At 45.1% G+C, this 16,774-nt stretch overlaps 1 protein-coding gene across 1 annotated transcript in view; it reads right to left on the bottom strand.

The window, feature by feature from the left end:
- The window catches only part of RAB8B (RAB8B, member RAS oncogene family), a gene marked incomplete at both ends in the record, with an annotated part of 67,621 nt that extends 52,448 nt beyond the window's left edge, over positions 1–15,173 (bottom strand). Inside the window, one exon of the mRNA XM_080691970.1 lies at positions 15,050–15,173. Coding sequence (XP_080548096.1) covers positions 15,050–15,173 — 124 coding nt within the window. The remainder of the gene's footprint in view (positions 1–15,049) is intronic.
- Between the last annotated feature and the right edge of the window lie 1,601 nt (positions 15,174–16,774).

Raw genomic sequence — 16,774 nt, 5'->3', positions numbered from 1 at the left:
GCGGCTTTGGGGATGGAACCCAGGAGCATTTGACCTCCGAGCTACACCCCCTGCCCTATTTTTTTTTTTTTATTCTTTATTTTTAAACAGGGTCTCACCAAGTTGCAGAGGGCCTCACTAAGTAGCTGAGGCTACTCATGAACCAAGATCCTCCGGTCTCAGCCTCTGGAATGCTGGGATTACAAATGTAAGCCACCACACCCAGCTCTCAGCCCTATTTTTTTCTTTATTTTGAAACAAGGTCTCACTGAGTTGCAAAGGGCCTCACCAAGTAGTAGCTGAGACTTTCCACGACTTCGATCCTCTGGTCTCAGCCTCCCGAATGCTGGGATTACAAGTGTGCGCCACCACGCCTGGCTCATGAAGCTCTTCCGCAGTACCACACTGCCACTTTTCCTCTCAGATGTTGAGAGTCTGCCTCTAGGAGGACCTCAGCCTTGCTTCTATTCTTTTGGGGACAGAGAAAAACCAATGACCACTGTATAAAGCAGAAACGCAGGTCAAGTGAGAGCCCACAGGCTCCGCTCGGGGCAGGTCCCTGAGTTTTGGCAGTGTGCTTGTCACATCGAGTTCAGATGCTTGGGTTTTTTTCTGGCTCACGGGGCGGTCTAGAGACAGGGTTACCAACCACATCAGGTGTTGGTCTGCTTTACAATGTTGCTGTGACTCGGAGCGAGGGTTTACTAAACAGGGTTTTACAAACAAAAACTAGAGCAAATAGAATTTCACCCTTGACAAAAGGACAGACAGACAAGCGAACATGAAGTTTAAACTTGCTAAAGGAAGGAAGCTCACAATTAAGGTAGCTGTTCCTCGCAAATCAGTCTAAAGCCAACAACACACAAGCATAACAAACCAACGGCCTCATGTGGAGAGAAAACAGAGATTTCTGATATAATTAGTTTCCTTTCCACAGAAGAATCAGAGTCATAATTAAACGCTGTCCCCTCCTGCCCCCGTTCTGCTATGCACATACTTGATTGCTTCCTAAGGGGCCGGGTTAGAGGCCAAGAGACAACTCCTAACCACAAGTCCACTGACCTCCTGGAGCCACGGGCAATGTGGTCCACACCAGCAATTGTGAGTACTGGGGCCTGTCCACGGGGACTTGCTCATCTCCCCGCTCAGCACACTTCTCAAGGGTTTGCTGGCCAGTTTACACAGTTCTTCCAGAACACTAAAAGAAACCACTCCCTTGGCTAAGTGCCCAACCCACAGAGTCCCTCGAGAAAGTCCAGGGCACACTGTGGCAGGGCTCAGCCCAGAACTGCAGTGTGAGGCCCAAGTCTTGGTTCCTCTAACCTATTTATGGGACTGACTGAGTCAATTATCCTCCTGGAACTTTAGATTGCTTGTTTAGAACATGGAAAAATAGTGTCTTTTCATCTTATATGATTGTTGAAGCATTTATGTAAAGGAATATAAGTCAATGTGCTTTTGTGTGTGTGTGTGGTACTGGGGGGTGGAACCCAGGTGCTTTCTACCTCTGGGCTACACTCCAGCCCTATCTTTATAATTTATTTAGAAACAGGGTCTCACTAAGCTGCTGAGAGCCTCACTAAGCAGCTGAGGCTGGCTTTGAACCTGCGTGATCCTCCTGTCTCAGCCTCCCAAGCGTGGGGATTACAAGCCCGGCTTGAATGTGCTTGGTAGGCAGTTAAAGTCCAGGTGAGGGGAAGGCGCAACAGTACTGTCTACTAAGTACCACAGATACTGTCTCCCCACGGCCTTCCTGCACTCGTGGGATGAAGCCTGGGCTCTTGAACAAGGTCTCAAAGCCCCTTACACCCTGCCATCTAAGTACCCTTCAGCTGCACCTCTTTCACATCCCCACCTCGCCTGAGGCTTCAGCCCAACAGGATAGGGAGTTCCCAAGCCGTGGTCCAGAGTCCTCCCTCCTCCTCCCAGCCACTCCTCCTCCTTGCGCTCCTGACTTGACTTCCGTGGGATTTCCTGCCACAAGTCTCCCGAGACTCTTCTATACATTCATAACATCATATATTTATCCCCAATAGCATTTTTTCTTCACCCTTGTGTTAAAATACCCTAGATACTTAACTTTTTCCTCCCCAAAATTTGCGGGTGAAAAAATGTTGACAGAGCCAGGCATGTTAGCGCACGCCTGTAATCCCGGTATTCTGGAAGCTGAGACAGGAGAACCTCATTTTGACGGCAGCCCCGGCAATTTAGCAAGACTCCCAGCAACCTAGTGAGACCCTGTTTCAGAAACAAAAAAGAAAAAGGGCTGGGGATGTAGTTCAGAGGTAGTATGCTCCTGGGTTCAGTCCTCTCTCGCTCTCTCTCTCTCTCTCTCTCTCTCTCTCTCTCACACACACACACACACACACACACTGCTGACAGAGAGTAAGTGAATTTAGTGAAAATGCTAATGACTTAAGTGTCTGATGTGCGTGGTTGACTAACAAACCGCTACAGTTCTCCACACAACTTCTTATGCAATGAGGGGCTTTCAGAGACCTAGTTCAACTCTTACCCCACCCCTAGCTGCTCGTTTTTAACCCCCAAACAAATGGCCAATCAAGGGCAGAGATGTGCATGAATCCTAGATCTCCTAGTTTAATCCCTTCCTTTCGCCCACAAATGTTGGCTGTGTTTGGGGTGTATGCTAAACCATCAGTGTCTTTTCCTAGCAGGAGAACTGAAGGCAGATGAGGTAGAAGAGAAGACACTCGAAATCAGAAAACTGACACTCAGTGTCAGGTCCACGGGAACTTCAGGGCCTCAGGCTCCTCTCCTGCCGCAAGGACGTGCAGCGCCAGCAACAGACTCCTGTTGTCTTAGATTAGGCCTCACCTACTGCACCATGCATGTTTTTTGTGAAGGAAATGAGAATATTTAAAAATGCTTTATATATATACCTTCAGAAAAAAAATCTTTTTAAAACATCCAAGCAGTTTTCTGATTATATTTGGCTTTCATACTTAAACCAAGGCATTTGTGGAGGGCGTGGAGGGTTACTGGGGCCTGAACCCAGGGGCATTCAACCTTTGAGCTGCACCCCTAACTCTATTTTATTTTTATTTTGAAACAGTCTTGATAAGTTTCCACATGCTGGCCTTGAACCTGTAGTCCTCCTGTCTCAGCCTCCTCAATACTGGGATTACAGGCTCCTGGTTTAAAACAGCAACACAGACTCATCTGAATTAACTCTTGCTATTTCTTCCTCTGTCTTTGTGTCATCCAAACACAGCGATGGGAAAAGCTCTCACCCACAATCATCAGCTGAAGGGTAAAAAAGAGAATCCTTTTTTCTTCACAGACACCTGTTTCATAGGCTCCCAGAAGGCTGTCCCCGGCACAGCCTCTGCCCACCGCCACGAGCCAGCACTCACCCTAAAGAGGAGGATGCGGCCAGGCTAATGCTTCTGGGAAGCTTGTGCCCAACTGACCAGAAACATGCACCAGATGCTTTTCACGGTAATGAGCGCTTTATTTTACAATAACTAAGAGATGAGTTGAACAAAAATGTGGCAAATCATCTGATGCGGTCACAGAATAAATTAAGATGTGATGGTGGCCAGGCCCACTGGGGCAGACCTGGAATCCTGGTAGTTGAGAGGCTGAGGAGGCTGCGGGGTCAAAGCCAGCCTTGGTAAGGTAGCAAGGCCCTACTTCAAAATGCCAAATAAAAAGGGTTAGGGGTATAGCTCAGGGATAGAGTTCTCCTGGGTTCAATCCCCAATTCCACTACAAATAAAATTAATAAAAATAAAATAAAGTAAAATGTAATTTTTTTTTTTGGTGGTACTGGGGATGGAACCTTTTTTGGTGGTCCTGGGGATGGAACCCTTCTACCTCTGAGCTACATTTCCAGACCTATTTTATATGGAAACAGGGTCTCTTAAGCCAGCGAGGCTGGCTTCGAACCTGCGCGATCCTCCTGTCTCCGCGTCCCAAGCACGGGGATTACAAATCCATGCCTGGCTGTAAAGGTTAAAAACTGAAGGGTCAAAAATAAATAAATAAATAAAAACTGAAGGGTCAAGATCTAGACCCATCTCTGATGGTAGTATATATTCATGTGTTTTTTTCAACTTAATTGTAATGGAATTTTATATAAATGAGAGAAATTTTTCCATAATCTTTTCATGCTTTTATAAGATCCAGAATTTTTTAAACACTGTAAGTAAGCCAGGTATGGTAGGGCACACCTGTAATCCCAGATACTTGGGTGGCTGAGAACCTGTCTCAAAGTAAAAACTCAACCGGGATGGGAAGGCAGCTCAGTGGTAGTGTGCCCCTGAGTTCCATCCCCAGTACTGCTAGGGGCGGGGGAGTGCAATGTAAGTAATATAAGTAGACAAAATAGGAAGTGTACTAGATCATATCCTGCTTGTGGGCAATGTCCTGGTCTGTGTATCACTGCTCATTACTGGCTGTGATTGAGACAAGCACCAATTTTTTTCACCATCTAGTTTAAAGAATGTAAAAGAGTAACAGCAATCAAAAATCACTACTAATTCTCAGACTGTTTTAGACATTTGTTTCTAACTCCTCACCCAGTGGTTTACTCCAACTCTAACAAAAGCAAGAGACTGAAAAAGTAGCCAGAGAAACTCTTGGGACGGGGATAGAATACTGTGTTCATTCTTCTTCTCATCTCGATCACTTTTCCTCAAATCCTGATAGGAATGAGGTACTAATAACAAAATGAGTCATTTTAAAAATAGAGTAGTTAGCTCTCAGTAAAGAAGTTTTCCATGCTGTATCAAGATTTTACTCAGAGACCTTTAGAAAAAGAAAAAGAAAGAAAAATTCCTTGGCTTGTTTATTTGTGTACTGAGAATTGAGTTCAGGGGCATTCTACCTCTGAGATTATACCCTACCCCTTTTTATGTTTTACTTTTTTATTTTGAAACAAGGTCTCAATAAGTTGCTTGGGCTGGCTTTGAACCTACAAACCTATGATCCTCCTGTCAGCCTCCCAAGTACTGGATTACAGGCATTTGCCACCATGCCCTGCTCAAAAAAATTTCCTTGTTTAAAACCATGAATAGTGCCGGGCGTGGTGGCGCACGTTTGTAATCCCCGCGCTTGGGAGGCAGAGACAGGAGGATCGCGCAGGTTCGAAGCTAGCCACGCGCGCTGGCTTAGGAGACCCTGTTTCCAAATAAAAATGTAAAAATAGGTCTGGGAGTGTAGCCCGGAGATAGAAGGGCTTCCAGGAACCCCAGTACCACCAAAAAAAAAAAAATAAATAAATAAATAAAACCATGAATAGAATCGAGTGTGGTGGTACATGCTTTGTAATCCCAGCATTTGGGAGGCTGAAACAGGAGGATCTCGATGCAAGGACGGCTCAGCTACTACTTAGAGAGGCCCTTTGCAACTCAGTGAGACCCTGTTCCAAAATAAAGAATAAAAAATAGGGCTGAGAGTCTAGCTCGGAGGTAGAATGCCCCTGGGCTCAATTCCCGCCCCCCCCCAAAAAAAAAGACAACCAAGAATAGCTACCCCGTCCAAATTCATAAGCAATAAACAAATGAGAGTTACTCACCAACATCTCATAATGCAAGCTTTTTTGCCACTGATTTTATATTTGTATGTGTGCGTAAGATTGGAATACTTTGTAATTCCTCTTCCAGGCAAGTGGATATTGCATTGGGGTTGTTAGAAATGAATTTACAATTCAACTTCAACTTCAATGAGGTCACCCTATACCTCACACCAAAACTTACTCATACCTCTACTGGATCAGGAAGATGTCTATGATTCAGTAGAAATGATTGCTGCCAAATTCTTTGCCAAAATATGCAAAATTCTGAAGTGACAGGGGAGGCCCTGCAGCCCCAGGTCTGCCAGCAGAACGCTGTGCAACACCACCTCCTGCCTAATCGCTCTGTGGCTGGTATTTATCATGATGAGGTGGGTTCTACGCCTAACCTGGCTTTTGCAAAGAGCTTTGAAACCCCGCAAGCTGTCACAAGGTGACAAGCAGCACTGCCGTCTCAGTGGCAGCAAGGCTCGGTTTCATGAACACGATGGCACGCAGAGCTTTAATATTTACCCTGGGAGCCAAGAATTAGAGCTGTGAGCTGAGGAAGACGAGCGCTCCCTGGGAAATGTCCAAGGGTGCGGCGACAGGTAAATACCAGAGCGCCTAATTAAACACGCTGAATGCTACGGGGAGGGCAGCAAGAAAACGCTTTGTCACGGCTAAGCAGGCTTTAGGGAAATTATTTCTTAACTGTTTCCACCACTCTACGTGGTTTCCCAAAGGAAGTCTGGAGTAACTAACTTTACAAAAGCAGATTTATTTCTTCCCTTATAGATAGATACCTATTTCCTTTCAGTTTCCTATTAATGTAATTCAAAACAAGAAAAGTCCTCAAAACTAAACATCGAAAAAGTATACATCTCCAGGCACGACATATCCAATAGCTATTTGCTAACATATCATTAATAGTGAACTGTAGCCTTAACACCTGGGACGACAAATAGCTACCTGTTTATTTTTATTTATTTATTTGGTGGTACTGGGATATAGTCTAGGCTATACTCCCAGACCTATTTTATATTTTATTTGGAAACAGGGTCTCACCAAGTTGCTGAGAGCCTCACTAAGTAGCTGAGGCTGGCTTTGAACCTGCGCGATCCTCCTGTCTCAGCCTCCCAAGCACGGGGATTACAAGTGTGCACCACCATGCCCGGCTACCTGTTTACTTTAGAAGATAGCGTGTGTCTTGGATATTGCCATCCCATCATAGATGCCTGGAGACTACCACAACCCTCAGTCTTGATGGGCTCAGACAGACTCAGCAGAAGACAGCTGTTCAGGCCATCACGACCAAGCTGCCATATTGGTATTATGTCTCATCCTTCTCGGGTAGCATGCTGAGGCCTCTCTGTCCAACTCCAGTATTCCTCAACACACCATGCCAAAATATTGAATCAAGTCTCTAAGCAAAGCCACTTCCCGATCATTTTAAAACTAAAGTAAAACCTTCACCTAAACCATAGAATGGTCATTTGCAGAAAGCATAACTACATTCACCTTAAACTAGATATATGCTGTTTCAGTGAGATATACAAGTGGTTCTATATATTTATATGCATCTTTTTAAAAACACAGTTTGGCTGTATAGAGCCCAAATATACCCAATCTAGTTCTAATCCACTTACTACTCTGCCACTCAAGTGCTGGGCAGAACACAGACCCAAGCACGGCTCCATCTGCTAATTAAAAATGGGCATGAAACTGTTAACAGGCATCTGTTGCATTGTTTGAAGCTAATGGGCAGAGACAAAGCTGAAATGGCTCTTCTAATGCAAACCCAGTGATTTCACTCATTTTCTATTTGGTATTTATGTTGTTAGTGGGGGTTGGAAGCAGGGTGTTAAAATAATAGCTTATTATGCAGATGGAAAGATAAGGGAAATATTTTTCATATTCTAAAACAACCCTTTAACACTGATTATAGAAAGATCTATAGCATTTTTATATCGGGAGGGATAACATTCCTATATTAAGAATTTAAATAAATCTGTTGAACTCGGGAATCATGTAATCACCTCTAACATTATGAAAGAATAACAACAAATTCATACAGCGCTTTACAGCCCATACAGCGCTTTCACGATACATCATTCCATCATCCACCCACCTGGTCCATCCAACCATCTATCCATCCATTCATCCATCCATCCATCTATTCTTTCATTCAGTTGTGTAGTCTTTTTAAACAGGCCTTGGAAATTTAAAAAATGAATAGATTTGATTCCTGCTTTAGGGAACTCACAGCAGTATTATTACACTGCATCAGAGATGAAGGAACTAAGGCCCTATGACAATACTCATCTTTATTTATTTTTTTTTTCTTCTTTGGTACTACAGATTAAATTCAGGGGCATTCTACTGAGGCTGGCTTCGAACCTGTGCAATCCTCCTGTCTCAGCCTCCCAAGCTCAGGGATTACAAAAGTGCGCCACCACACCCGGCATTCCTGACCCTTTTTATTTTGAAATAATCTTGCTAAGTTGCTTAGGGTCTTCTTGCTAATTTGCTAAGACTGGCTTTGAACCTAAGTCCTATCTTAGCCTCCCAAGTACTAGGATTACACAGCAAAGATTTCTTTTCTCCTCTTCTTCTTCTTCTTCTTCTTCTTCTTCTTCTTCTTCTTCTTCTTCTTCTTCTTCTTCTTCGTGTGTGTGTGTGCGTGTGCGTGTGCGTGTGCGTGTGTGTGTGTGTGTGTGTGTGTGTGTGTGTGTTACTTGGGATTGAACCAGGGGCATTAAGCCCTATTTTATTCTTTATTTTTGAAACAGGGTCTCACTAAGTTGCCCAAGGCCTCACTAAGTAGCTAAGGCTGTCTACAAACTGTGATCCTCCGGTCTCAGCCTCCCGAATGCTGGGATTACAAGTGTGCGCCACCCCACGTCCAGCTCTAGGATTACTTTTAAAGTACCGTAACTTACGTGCATTCTTGGCCATTGTGGCTGACTTGCAAGCTGGCAGCTCATGTCAAGCCAGATATGTCTGTTCTGCCCTCATGCTGTTTTGTTATAACTTAACTGCCTATAGATTTGCATTTTTATCAGAAATTTTCAGCATACATTGAAATGCTAGCAGATTTTCCAGCGTGGTGACAGTACAGCTGAGCTGAAACAGACACTCCATTCCTCACTGGGCCCTGCGGCCTCCCCTGTCCAGGGCCCGACCTGGGCCCCTGGAGCTTGCTATTCCCCTGAGCCAGGCAGGAACAGTGGACAATCTCACTCCGCATTTCCCTTTTCATCTTCCCAGGGCTGTTCACATTTCAGTGTTCATCTCCCAACCACGATACTACTCACTACCTAAAATCCACTTCCCCATCCCCACTCCAACTCTCTTCTCATCCTGCTACCCAAACTCTTTCCTGCAAAATTTCCCCAAGTTGTTAGTTTCCCAAGGGTGTTAGCTTCCCCTAATGCCCACAGGAGGGCTGTGGGGATGGGGGCTGTGCACAGGCAGGCCGCAGTGCCAGACCAGAGCCGGCCTTGGGCCACGCCAGCAGCTCCCTGGCCTTCCCATTCCGGCTCCACCATTCTTTTCAGATTCAGTTATGGGACTCAATTCAAAAATCAGCTGCTAAATTTTTCCTTGTCTTCAAAGGCTAGATTTATTTCCCTCTAAAACAATATCCAAACCTACTCCCCTCCAGCTTTTCTCAGCGGATCCAAACAATGTTGCTGTTGTTGCCAAGAAAACCCCCCTCCCTGACTTGCTGCCTGAAAAGCTGGCAAAGCTCTTCTAAAGTACACTTATTCTTAAGACTGATCCACATCTGAACCCAAGACTCAGTTTCCCTGTGCACAGCCTTTAAGTGTAGAAAGGCTTTTTTCATTCACTAGCAGATGAGTTTAACCCTTTATCATCCAGTTTGAATGTGTGTGTGTGTGTGTGTGTGTGTGTGTGTGTGTGTGCGTGGTACTGGGAATGGAACCCAGGGGCATTGTACCCCTGAGCTACACTCCCAGCCCCACTTTTTAGCCTTTTTATTTTTTAGCCTTTTTATTTTTTGAAACAGGGTCTCACTGAGTTGCGAAGGGCCTTGCTAAGTAGCTGAGGCTGTCTGTGAACCTATGATCTTCCTGTCTCACTCAGCCTCCTGAATTACAAGCGTGATTACAAGCGTGCGCCACTATGCCCAGCTAACTTTTTCTAAACTAGTGTCATGATCAAAGTTATCACTTAGATGGGAAGCCTACTGACAGCTTAGGAAGAACACAATGACATTAAAATATGGCTTCATGCACAAAATGTTCACTTGAACTTGTGTGTTTCTTGCATATTTTTGTTTGAGAAGTTGAAGCCGAGGAAAACAACTATGAAAATTAAAATCAACTTGCTCTACATATCTGGAATATACTCAGCCAAATGTTGATATCATCCTGGATAAAATGTAAATAAGACAGAGTTTGTTTTTCAGCCAATAATTCTTGATAAAAGCTTTTAAATACTACCAACCAAAAACAGTTTTTAATTTTAAGCAAGGGTCAATAAACTCTTCTACAAAGAACCAGTTAGTAAATATGTTTGAGCTTTGTGGCACACAGTCTCTTTTGTATGTTTCTTATTGGTTTGTTTTATTTTAATAACCTTTTAAAAATATAAAAACCATCTTTAGCCTGTGGATTGCACAAAAACAGGCTGTGGGCCACATCTGGTCCATGGGCTATCATAAGCTAACCCTTATTTTAAGGAAAGAAAACCCTAGAAAAATATGCAGTGTTACAGAATAAAATGTTTCAAAGTGTTCTAATGAGGCTAAGCTGCAACAATTATCAACATGTGGCTATTAAAATGATTACATTAATTATTTTGCAGGTAGAAGGAATTTTAATGGCAGGATGCACTTTGATCTCCTAACCTGAAACTACAGACACAGATAAAAGGGCAAAGGACAGCAGCTATGTGCTGAGTTATCCCATGACAAGCTTCTAGGGCTCGGAGCCACGGTGTGAACACTGCTTATGTCCCTAAAGGGACGCGGCTAATCAAAGTGAAAACATCTTCACTTTCCTCACACAAATGTGTGTGCAAAATCTAATTTCTCCCTGTAAAAGGTGGTCACTTGAATTTATGGAAATGGGCATCCTACAGAAATGGCAGCAGCTCATGGGAAAAGTGATGCGGGCTTGGATTTGGGCTTCACCAGAGGCTCTCTTCCACCCAGCTGTGTAATTCTGAAGATGTCAACTAAACCTTCATTTCTTCACTTAGAAAATTGGGACAGGGGCATAAAGTAGACAATTTCTATGACTCTTTCTGCTGCCAAACCATGACTGTACTAAATAATGAAACCACTCAGGAAATACTTAACAGGAAGAAGGGGGCAGGGCAGGGGAGAGACAGCGAAGGGAAGAAACTTAGACTGTCCTGTTGGAGGACATGATTTATCTCTTTTTGTTCTACCAGTAGCGTGTTCCACATTGAGCCATTTTAAGATACTGGTATAAACTGGGCGTGATAGTGCATGCGTGTAATTCTAGTACTTGGAAGGTTGAGAAAGGAGGATCTCAGGTTCAAGACAGCCTCAGCAACTTACCAAGACCCTGCTTCCAAATAAAAAAAATAAAATAAGGCTGGGTGTGGTGGCGCACGTTTGTAATCCCCATGCTTGGGAGGTGGAGACGGGAGGATCGCGCTGGTTCGGCGCCAGCCTCTCTGGCTTAAGAGACCCTGTTTCCAAATAAAAAATATAAAATAGGTCTGGGAGTGTAGCCCGGAGATAGAAGGGCTTCCAGGAACCCCAGTACCGCCAAAAAATAAAAAATGTAAAATAAAATAATAAAATAAGCCGGGCGTGGTGGCGCACGCTCATAATCCCCATGCTTGGGAGGCGGAGACAGGAGGATCGTGCTGGTTCAGAGCCAGCCTCGCTGGCTTAAGAGACTCTGTTTCCACATAAAAATGTTAAAAAATAGGTCTGGGAGTGTAGCCCATGGGAGTGTATACCGGAGGTAGAAGGGCTTCCAGGAACCCCAGTACCACCAAAATAAATAAATAAATAAATAAAATAAAATAGAGCTGGGGTGTAACTTGGAAAGAGAATGCCTCTAAATTCAATCCCTAGCACCACACACACACAGACACACACAAAAAAAATTTAAGACACTGGTATGCCTTTGTACCAATAGTAAAATGCATCCATATCCCATAGGAGATACAGTATATAATTAATTGCACTACCACGCCTAGTCATCTTAATGTTATATTTTATGGGCATTTAATTAAATGTTAATTATGATTATGTAAGGGGTATTTCTCTTGGAGCCAACCAATAAAACAATTTTTAATTTTCAGACATGTGAATAGAAAGGCTAGTTGGTGTCAGGCACAGGATCTATAATTTCAAGTGGATAAATCATTCCTAACTCCATGGGTACAAATATTATCTGACTGGAGGAATAGAAGATCCCCAACAAGCCAGATAAAAGAAATCTGCCTTTCGCCACCACAAAGAGCAGAAAGGAAATTACGAGACCAGGAATGGCCAAGAACTTAGAGAAGGGAGAAGAAAGTATCTGTGAGACAACTAAGTGTGGAATCAGAATGACTCACTGCCTCCTCCTTTTCATGACAACAGAGCCCCAGCCAAACAGTGTGTGGAGATGGCAGGCTCCCCTTTTAAAAACCAAGCAAACTTTGAACAGGCAAAATTGAGACCGAAACAGTACTTTATAGGAACAAACACATTGCACATATCTATGAAAACACACACACACACAAACCCCCAGGCATTAAGAAATGGATCTGTCCTGAGATGGAGAGCTTATCAAGTTTTGTCAGCAATGCTACAGCCGACCTTGTCAAAATGCAGTCACAGAAAAGCCCATGAATTTACACATGAAACAATTATGGCTGGGGAGGAGATGGGCCACCAACTGTCACCTGTCAACTTTAGGTCACCTGGGGATTGAGAGAAGGGGCTGTGGGAGGTGACTTTGCTGCTGGAGCTGTATGTTTGTGGCCAGTGAAGAGTCTGTGGAACTTTTCACTAGTGGTAAGTACTGACTTTATTTTCCCAGCTTATTTCAACTGCAGAGCATTATGTTTCGGGTATATAAATCCTCCTGCTGCTTGAAGGCAATTTCTACCACTTCCTTTTGGAGCTCTGGGGCTAAGCAAGAGGCACAGGATTTCCCCTCCTCCTCCATGTCAACTGAAGAAGACACAGCTCTCAGCCCCCTTTTACCACATCCACTGCACAAAAGAGCAAGGTCTCCCGTGAGTCACCTCATCTAATGTCTACCTTGTATTCTAAATGGGTTTTCATTTCTCTGTAAGTGCAACCCTCCAGAGAAGTTCATTTTGATCATTTTTAAAAACAAACTCAAAGATTCTAAACCTTCAGAATAAAAAATGTTTTTGATTCTTTTGGGGGACTGAATCCAGGGCCTCACCTATGGTAATAAGTGCATGCTATAACCACTGAACTACATCCCCATCCCAGAAAAGTGTTTAAAAATTTAAAAAGTAGCAGATTCTCTTACAAGAAATGTGGGACAAAAATTGAGGGGAAAAACTTATACAATTATTGCAAATAAGCAAAAATTCATTCAAAGAACTTAGAAACAACATCAGTGAGATATACCCACTTTCAACACAGGATACTCCTGGGAGGGCCAGACACAGAATGAACAAAGGCTATCCACTTGTCTTGTTAAAACTGTCCTTTACCGTGCTTGCTCTGGCTGCATATATGCTAAAACTGGAACAATACAGAGAAGATTAGCATGGCCCCTGCACAAGGATGACACATAAACTCGAAATTTATGAAGTGTTCTGTATTTTTCTGTATTGGGAAGGGGAAGGGGGGGCATTGAGAACGTGTGCATATATGTCATTGTCAACATGATTTACATTATGATGTGAGACTATAATGTACTAATAAAAGCACACAAAGAAATTGCCCTTTACTATCTCTACTGTAATATGAGTTCAACAATGAAAAAAGTTACTTGGGATTTTGAAATTAATACCAGTGTCAAAAATTAACACTCTTTAATTACTGTACCAGCTTCTACTGTATCTCTTAGGAATATACTTGAAAGATGACATTTAAAATCCGCTTCCTCAGAAAAGAAAAAGTCCCACTCAAGACTGACTGCCAAGAACTTTCTTTCGACTCAAACTTCCCCAAGCTCAGATATCATAACACCCAGGATGTTTTGGACCATTCGATCTCTATAAAAATAGATCAGAATTTTGAAAAGTCCTCCATATTCAAATATTTCTCTTTAAAAAACAAAGTATTCTTAAAGCACAAATATTTAAGTACTTATTACCAAAGCACTATCTCCCTATTATTCCCCGGCCCAGAAGTTCATGATAAAATATGAAAGATGTCTAAATAAGTTACTTGTCAGAGACCAGAAAGCTAAGATTCTTAAGTTACACAATTACCTGCAACTATTTCACATGATGTTAAGATCACTTCCACAGGCAGCTTTGAGCCAGTTTTGATTTGTACTTCAGTTTATGGTTAAGAGATTTTGTTACCTGAACACAAAGTCTTTCACTAGAATGTACAAAGGCCAAAATCAGAAAAAAAATAAAATAAAATAAAAACTCTAAATCAATTGGAAGTAATTGAGGGGTATCTCATACGTTGTGATTCATTTGGCAAATAATAATTAGAACCGAAGCAAAATCCACCAAGAAGGCAGGCCAAATTTGAAATCAATTCCTAGGCTTAGAAGTTGAATAATTCCAGCCCCACTTCTCAGGAGATGGTAGTAAAGGGGTGAACCCTATTGTCCTGACCGCATCATTCCCAGAAGTCACCAATCTCCACCCGTTAACACTCAAGGCTTTATAGACATTATTCCACGGTCGCTCACTTTCTGTCTTCTCCTACACTTGATTCAAAAGAAGAGAAAATGGTAACCCGTGCTCCCAGTCACTGGGGAAAGTCCTGTGCCCCTCGGCTCCCCAGTCCCCTGTCTTTTCCATCCTCTGCTCAGCCTCTTCCCTGGCGCCCAGCTCTCCTGTACTCTGGCCGCCGAGCACCCTCCGGCGCCCTCTGGCCAGGGAACCCTCCTCCCACCTGCAGTTGTCCTGTGCGCTCCCCCGGGGCTCCCCGTCCAGCCCTCTCACGCCCAGGGCCCTCATCCCTCCCTCGGTCTCCTTCCCTCAATTTCCTGCCGACTGCCTGGTCTCGCCGCCCCTGCCTGTCCCTGTGTCCTCTGTTCTTTTACTTCGCGTCCCTCTCATTCTTCCACAGCCCTTCGTTTCCTTCCTCTCTGCTGTCTTTTAATCTTTCCACACCCCCTGGCCTCCCCAGGGGCTGCCCCGCGTCCCCGACCCTGCCCCGGCTCCCTGCCTGCCGCCTCCCCCGGGGCCCTGTCCTTGTCCCTCGGCTCCCTCCCTCTCCCCAGCGCCCCCTCCACCGCAGCCTCGCGCCCCCGCCCGCGCCCCACGCCCCGGCGCGCTCGCTGCAGCCCAGGTCTCCCCTCGGGCTCCCAAGCCCCCGCTCGCCCTCCCGGGCCCCCAGCACCGCCCCCCGAGGCTCGCCCCCGTCCCGGGCCGCGGCCGCTCCCTCACCGATGGTGGAAATGAAGGTGGTGTTGAAGGCGTCCTCGGAGAAGCGGAACAGGAGGCAGGTCTTGCCCACGCCCGAGTCGCCGATCAGCAGCAGCTTGAACAGATAATCGTACGTCTTCGCCATCTTCTCGCTCCGGCCCTCTGACCGGGGAGCAGGAGCAGGCGGTGGAGAGGCCGGGAGGGGGCCGCGGCGAGGGGGCGTGTCCGCCACCAGTCACGCCCCGTCGGGGTCCCGCCCCCTGTTCCCGCCCCGCCCGCCATGTGACCAATCAGCGCTCGTTTCGTCATCACCGCCCGCGCCCCGGGGCTGCTGGGACCTGTAGTTCCTTGGGGAAAGCCTCGGGCGTGCCCGGCGCGGGCGGTCCTGGTGGTGTCTGCAGGTGAAGAATCTGCTCCAGGTGGTGGGGTTGGGACTCCAGGCATTTCCCCCCACGCGGAGAAGGGAGGCCTCTTTCCGAACTCCGCCCCTCGCGCGGTCGGAACTTAACTTTGTTCTTTCTTTCTTTGTGGGCGCCTTTCAAATCCAAGACCTCTCCAGCAATTCTCGCATCTCTTCGCCGGGACCTGAGTAAGGATGCTTTCTTAAAGCTGCTGTGGCGCAGCCTGCAGAGTATTATCCAGCTTCTCCTCGGTTCCTGCTCAGCACCATCCTCTGAAACTCCTCCCGCAAACCCTCAGTCACAGCTCGAAAAGATTTCCATGCTAATTTGAGCCCCACTAGTGCCCCCCTTCGCTTCAGAGACCACCGCCAAATGCGATGGCTATTTTAGAGAATCTGCATCACAGACCGCTCCCCTCTCCCCACACAGGGATAGATTTAAAAATCTGGGAAGGCTGGCGCTGCAGTCGGTGTCTTATAAAATTAAAAGCATCAGTTGAGCGCAGTGGCGCACGCCTTAATCCCAGTATTTAGGAGGCTGAGATGAGAATCGCAGGCTCGAGACCAGCCACAGCAACTTCGGGAAACCCTGTTTCAAAAAATTTTGTAAAAGGCGAGCAGGGCGTGGTGGCGCACGCTTGTTAATCATAGCACTGGGAAGGCTGAGACAGGAGGATCGCGGTTCGCGGACAGCCTCAGCTACTCAGTGAGGCCCTCGGTAACTTAGTGAGACCCTGTTTCAAAATAAAGAATAAAAAATAGGACTAAGGGTGTAGCTCGGAGGTCGAATGCCCCTGAGATCAATCTCCAGACACACACACACACACACACACACACACACACACACACGCAGTAAAAGGCTGGGAGTGTACTTGAAGGTAGAATGTCCCTGGGTTCGATCCCCAGTACCACCAAAAAGTGAAACAATCAAATAAAATAAAAACAAGTGTTGTTGTTTTTTTAAGCACCATCTAAGGCAGGAACTTTGGCTATAGGAATTTTGAGAATAAGATTTGGATTTAGCCCTGGCTCGGCCGCTTAACCACTGTGACAAGTCACACAGCCCTGCACACCTCCATTTCCTCAAATGTAAATGAATACAAAACAAGCTACTTCGCAGGGTTATACCCAGTGGGGAAGCATTTTTGGAACCATAAAGCACTGCAAGTGTCAGTCGTGTTGATACCCATCAGCCCCCAGTATGCTCTCAATTAGTGACAAATGAAGGAAGCCACATTCTGTTATACTCAATTTAATCTTTTATTATTTATTGTATTAGACTAATTATTTTGTGAATGTCCTGTTCAGTGCTCTTTTATTTGCTAGTGGCAGAAATCCAACTAGAT

The sequence above is a fragment of the Muscardinus avellanarius genome (assembly GCF_963383645.1).
Source record: "Muscardinus avellanarius genome assembly, chromosome: 3".
NCBI classification, from domain to species: Eukaryota; Metazoa; Chordata; class Mammalia; order Rodentia; family Gliridae; genus Muscardinus; species Muscardinus avellanarius.
This window is presented reverse-complemented; position numbering and strand designations above follow the sequence as displayed.